General features: G+C 39.3%; 1 protein-coding gene across 1 annotated transcript; it reads left to right on the top strand.

Moving 5' to 3' along the window:
* The first annotated feature begins 641 nt into the window (after positions 1-641).
* Positions 642-1608, top strand: LOC129767019 (uncharacterized). Its single transcript, XM_055767624.1, has 2 exons — positions 642-1071; positions 1159-1608. Exons 1-2 carry the CDS (start codon positions 687-689, stop codon positions 1221-1223), a joined length of 450 nt encoding a protein of 149 aa, XP_055623599.1. The 5' UTR covers positions 642-686; the 3' UTR covers positions 1224-1608.
* Positions 1609-5869: the final 4261 nt, after the last annotated feature.

Here is a 5869-nt window from a genome sequence, read left to right as displayed (position 1 = left end):
CATGTTACAAATATTCAAACATACAAACATACAAACATACAAACATACAAACATACAAACATACAAACATACAAACATACAAACATACAAACATACAAACATACAAACATACAAACATACAAACATACAAACATACAAACATACAAACATACAAACATACAAACATACAAACATACAAACATACAAACATACAAACATACAAACATACAAACATACAAACATACAAACATACAAACATACAAACATACAAACATACAAACATACAAACATACAAACATACAAACATACAAACATACAAACATACAAACATACAAACATACAAACATACAAACATACAAACATACAAACATACAAACATACAAACATACAAACATACAAACATACAAACATACAAACATACAAACATACAAACATACAAACATACAAACATACAAACATACAAACATACAAACATACAAACATACAAACATACAAACATACAAACATACAAACATACAAACATACAAACATACAAACATACAAACATACAAACATACAAACATACAAACATACAAACATACAAACATACAAACATACAAACATACAAACATACAAACATACAAACATACAAACATACAAACATACAAACATACAAACATCCCAACGAAATTCACGCGGACTGGACGCTAACAGTCGACGAAGCTTCGATGCGTCAACTAACTAGCACAAACTTCAACATAAACTTCCGATTTGGCGAAACTAAGCTGAGGAAAACAAATCCAAAGCAGCGCCAAGTCATAATCCATAAAAGCTCCGGTGTATTCAAAGGAGATCTGGGGCCAAAAAACGAGGAACCTAAAAATTCCAAAAACCCAGGAAACCTGAAGTCTTCAGAGACTAGTGACTCCAAAATAGTGGAACCACAAAAAACTCAAGAAGTCGGCAGAAGGGTTTCTGGAAAACCAAAGCGCCCTCGTGAAGATTCTCCGAAAAACAAGAAGCTTGGCATCCTGAGTATTCCCGGCCCAAGCGGTACGAACTCAATGGTTATCGCAAACAGGTTAGGAACCTCGATTGTGCCAAGTAAAAAAGGTGAGTTTCTTCATACCCATCCCAGATCTAATACGAATACGGAAGCTGGAACAAGCAAAAAACCTGACCTGATTTTCAAAAAAACAGATGGGACTCCGATCCTCCCAAATGAACCACCAGATCGGATAACCCAACCTAATGCAGAACACTAAAGTTCTGCAAATAAACCTCCACCACGCCAAAGCAGCGTCGAGCGTGCTATCCAGGAGGTTTACAAAAGACGCTGTGGATCTAGCTCTTATACAAGAGCCTTGGGTTCACAAAGGAAGAATACTAGGTATTCAAACAGGTTCATGTAAGTTGTTCTATGATGACAAGCATGACTCCCCAAGAGCTGCTGTCTTAGTAAATGCAAACATTAAATGCTTTCCTATTACAGAGTTCATTCAAAGGGACATCGTCGCGATCAGAGTGGAAGTTCCTACCGCCAAAGGAAGGGCCGACATCGTAATTGCGTCGGCTTACTTTCCAGGCGACGTTCCTGAGGTTCCTCCACGAGAGGTAGCGGCGTTTGTAAACTACTGCAGGGAAATTAACAAGGACTTCATAATCGAATGTGATGCCAACGCTCATCACACCATGTGGGCAAGTACGGATATCAACTACCGAGGTGAGTGTCTTTTAGAATTTTTCTCGTCAAACAACATAGATATTGCTAACAAAGGGAATGAACCAACCTTCATTAACGCTATCAGACAAGAAGTCTTAGATCTAACGCTGTGCAGTCCGGCTATTCAAGAAAATATCCATAACTGGCACGTTTCCGATGAGGCGTCTTTGTCTGATCATAGACACATTATTTTTGAATGGAATGGTGGCATGGAAGTTCAGAGAGAATACCGAGATCCCAAAAAAACCAATTGGGATCGGTATGCACTTGAACTCGAGTCTAAAACTCTAAACTCAAAAATAAGGTCGATTCAACAGATTGAATCAGCTACAAAAGAATTAAATGAAACGATAATCTCTACCTACAACAGTAATTGCCCACTGAGAAAAGTTTCTTCGACAAGAAACGTTCCTTGGTGGAATAAAAGGCTCGAACGGCTTCGCAAAACGGCGCGTAAATTGTTCAACAGAGCAAAAATTACCTCGGACTGGTCTCAATATAAGAGAGCCCTAACTGAGTACAGTAGAGAACTGAGACGATCTAAACGAAAATCCTGGGTATATAACTGCGAAAGCATTGAAAATACCCCAATCGTTGCTAGACTCAACAAGACTTTGGCAAAAGACCACTCGAACGGGCTTGGATCGCTTAAAAAGGACGACGGTTCGTTCACAAAAACCCCCTCAGAAGTACTAGACTTACTGATGAAGACTCACTTTCCGGGATCTACATCTGTCCACTCGGACACAAATCCTGGCTATAATGGCGACACAATATGCTCTCGAAGGTGTCTCATAGGACCCGAAAGTGCAAAGGATGTCGCTAACATAGTTGCTGGGTTAGTCTTCACGAGGGCCAGAGTAGCAAACGCGGTGAGATCCTTTCTACCTTACAAATCTGCAGGTGCAGACGGGATTTTTCCAGCCTTGATTCAAAATGGAGAATCAAAACTAATTCCGTCTCTAATCGAGATCTTTAAGGCAAGTCTGATACTAGAGCACATTCCTTCGATATGGAGACTTGTGAAAGTAGTTTTCATCCCAAAAGCGGGAAAACGCGACAAATCACTTCCAAAGGCTTTTAGACCAATTAGTTTATCATCAATACTGTTGAAAACTATGGAAAAAGTATTATATGAATACATAAAGTCTGTATTCATGTCCAAACACCCACTATCCAAATACCAGTTTGCCTACCAATCAGGCAAATCCACAATAACAGCACTACACATGCTTGTGACAAAAATTGAAAAATCTCTCTTGTCAAAAGAAACCGCATTATGTGCGTTTCTTGACATCGAAGGTGCTTTTGATAATGCTTCTTATCTATCAATGGCACAGGCAATGAGAAGAAGACACTTTGATAACTGTATAGTCGAATGGATCCATGGCATGCTCACACAAAGAAAAATCACCTCGGAGCTGGGCGGGTCGTCTAATTATGTGATTGCAACAAAAGGTTGCCCACAAGGAGGCGTTCTATCACCTCTCCTTTGGTCACTAGTAGTTGACGACCTTCTGACAAGTTTAGAGGCAAAAGGTTTTGAAATTGTGGGCTTCGCCGATGATCTAGTCATAATGATACGAGGCAAGTTCGACGACGTGATATCGAGTAGAATGCAGATGGCCTTAAACCTAACACAAAATTGGTGTACCACAGAAGGTCTGAGCATAAATCCCTCGAAAACAACAATTGTTCCATTCACCAAAAAGAAAAAACAGCATCTGCAGTCTTTATATCTTGGGGGAGTGGAAATAAAATGCAGCGCTTCAGTGAAATATCTAGGTGTTATCCTAGATGCTAAACTCAACTGGAATGCACACTTAGATGCAATAATCAGTAAGGCCAATACAGCCCTATGGGCATGTTCTAAAATGATAGGAAGAACATGGGGTCTTAAACCAAAAATGGTAATGTGGGTCTACACTGCCATTGTGCGGCCCAGAATAACCTATGCCTCATTAGTCTGGTGGCCAAAGACCAAGGAGACTGTAGCTACAAAAAAGCTGAACAAACTCCAACGACTAGCATGCATTGCAATTACTAGAGCAATGCGAAGCACACCCTCGAAGGCACTGGAGGCTATCCTTCACTTGCTACCTCTGAACCAACATGTTCAGCTAGAGGCTAAGAAAAGCGCTCTAAAGCTTAAACAATGGAAAAAAATACTAGACGGAGACAAAATTGGTCACTTGAGCATCCTGAATCTCTTACCCGTAGGACCATCCTCAGAGATGAACAGTGATTGGATGGAACCTAGGACTAACTACGACATTCCATACAGTGTAATCGAGCCTTCTCGTTCAATATGGAATGAAGGCGGTCCCAGTGTTCGTAACGGTTCAATCATGTTCTACACTGATGGGTCAAAAATGGGAATCAGAACAGGTGCTGGAGTGTATGGTCCCAGAACAAAAATCTCTGTAGCTATGGGAAACTGGCCAACAGTTTTTCAAGCAGAAATAGCTGCGATAATAGAATGCTCAAATGTCTGCCTTAAAAGAAAATATAGACATGCTAACATCTGCATATTCTCAGACAGTCAAGCGGCACTTAAAGCTCTAAATGCTTTTAAATGCTCCTCAAAAATTGTCTGGGAATGCATTCTCCTCTTACGGCAACTAAGTCGGATAAGTTCAGTACAACTGTACTGGATTCCTGGCCATTGTGGAATAGAGGGAAACGAGCGAGCAGATGAACTTGCCAGGAACGGCTCAAGCTCACCTTTCACTGGTCCAGAACCTTTCTGTGGAATATCTGACTGTGTGTTGAAAGGTGAGCTGAAGAACTGGGAAGACCGGGAAGTATTAGCCAACTGGTTGGCGGTACAACTTAACCAGTCAAAAAAATTTATCACGCCGAGTATTAAAATTACTCAACAATTGCTGAGTCTTAATAAGAAAGACTTAGGCACAATCACAGGCCTTATAACAGGACACTGTCCGAGTAAATACCATCTCAAAAACATAGGTTTAGTGCAAGATGATATTTGTCGTTTTTGTTATACCGAAAGTGAAACCTCGGAACATTTGCTCTGTAATTGTGGAGCTCTAACTAGACGCAGACTGCAATACCTTGATAAGGCTATTTTGGAGCCCAAGGAAATTTGGTCTGCGTCGCCGATCAGGATTATAAAATTTATCAAACAGAGTATTCCTGATTGGCACCTATCTCGCTATAGCATTCAGTCTACTTCTTCATCAATAAGTAGTAGGTAAGCTTGAAGCGGAGTACAAAAAAAATGAGATATACCACAATAGTTCAGAATAATGGACGCAGTGGTTCACATCCAACAGGGGAAAAAAAAACATACAAACATACAAACATACAAACATACAAACATACAAACATACAAACATACAAACATACAAACATACAAACATACAAACATACAAACATACTACAAACAGGTTACAGGGCAAGCTAAATAAAACCGTTTAAAAAGTATAGCGCCCTCTATCTTAAACCGAGAAAACTATGAAAAACTAGCTCAATAAACAATTACAAAAACAAAAATCCAAATTTTTCGCAAAAGTAATATATAAAAAAAACTAACTCATGGAATTTGATATGTCGATCATATGAATCGGTTCAGTAGTTCAAAAGTTACGAAAAAAATAGCATCTCTGATGTCGAGATATGTTACGTAAAATATCCTCAACTTTCAAGAAAAAATATGAAAAAATACAGCGCCCTCTAGTCTAAAGTCATGAAAACAATAAAAACTTCTGAATTTTTCGAACCACCATAAAATGGAAATGGCCACCCTTATGAAAAAAAATAAAAAAATACGGGTCTAATATTTTACGATGAGGTATAAAACTACTACTTCTCATGCAAATCTGACAATCACTATATCGGTTTGGCATGGAATTCAATTTTGTGCTAAGTGATTATTTCGAAAATATTGAAATTCGAATGGAAACATTTTTTTGATGTTCAAAATCAATTTGCTCATCGTTGCGATTTGGAGTCACCACCTTCTTATAAGTCGATAGTCCGGATCGTTTTTTAGCTTCATGCACGGTTGTAGACGATATTCCCAACTTATTTGCGACATTTCGAACGGAGAGGTTGGGGTTGCGTTAGCCACTCTACTGTTCGTCACTGCGGCACCCGGCTTTCGATTTCCCCCAGATCCAGGTTTTCTAGTTGTCGACAAACGTTCCCCGAACACTTTTATTACTT

The sequence above is a fragment of the Toxorhynchites rutilus genome, chromosome 2 (genome assembly GCF_029784135.1).
Source record: "Toxorhynchites rutilus septentrionalis strain SRP chromosome 2, ASM2978413v1, whole genome shotgun sequence".
NCBI lineage: Eukaryota > Metazoa > Arthropoda > Insecta > Diptera > Culicidae > Toxorhynchites > Toxorhynchites rutilus.
The sequence above is the reverse complement of the archived record's forward strand: the minus strand, read 5'-3'. Positions and strand labels throughout refer to the sequence as shown.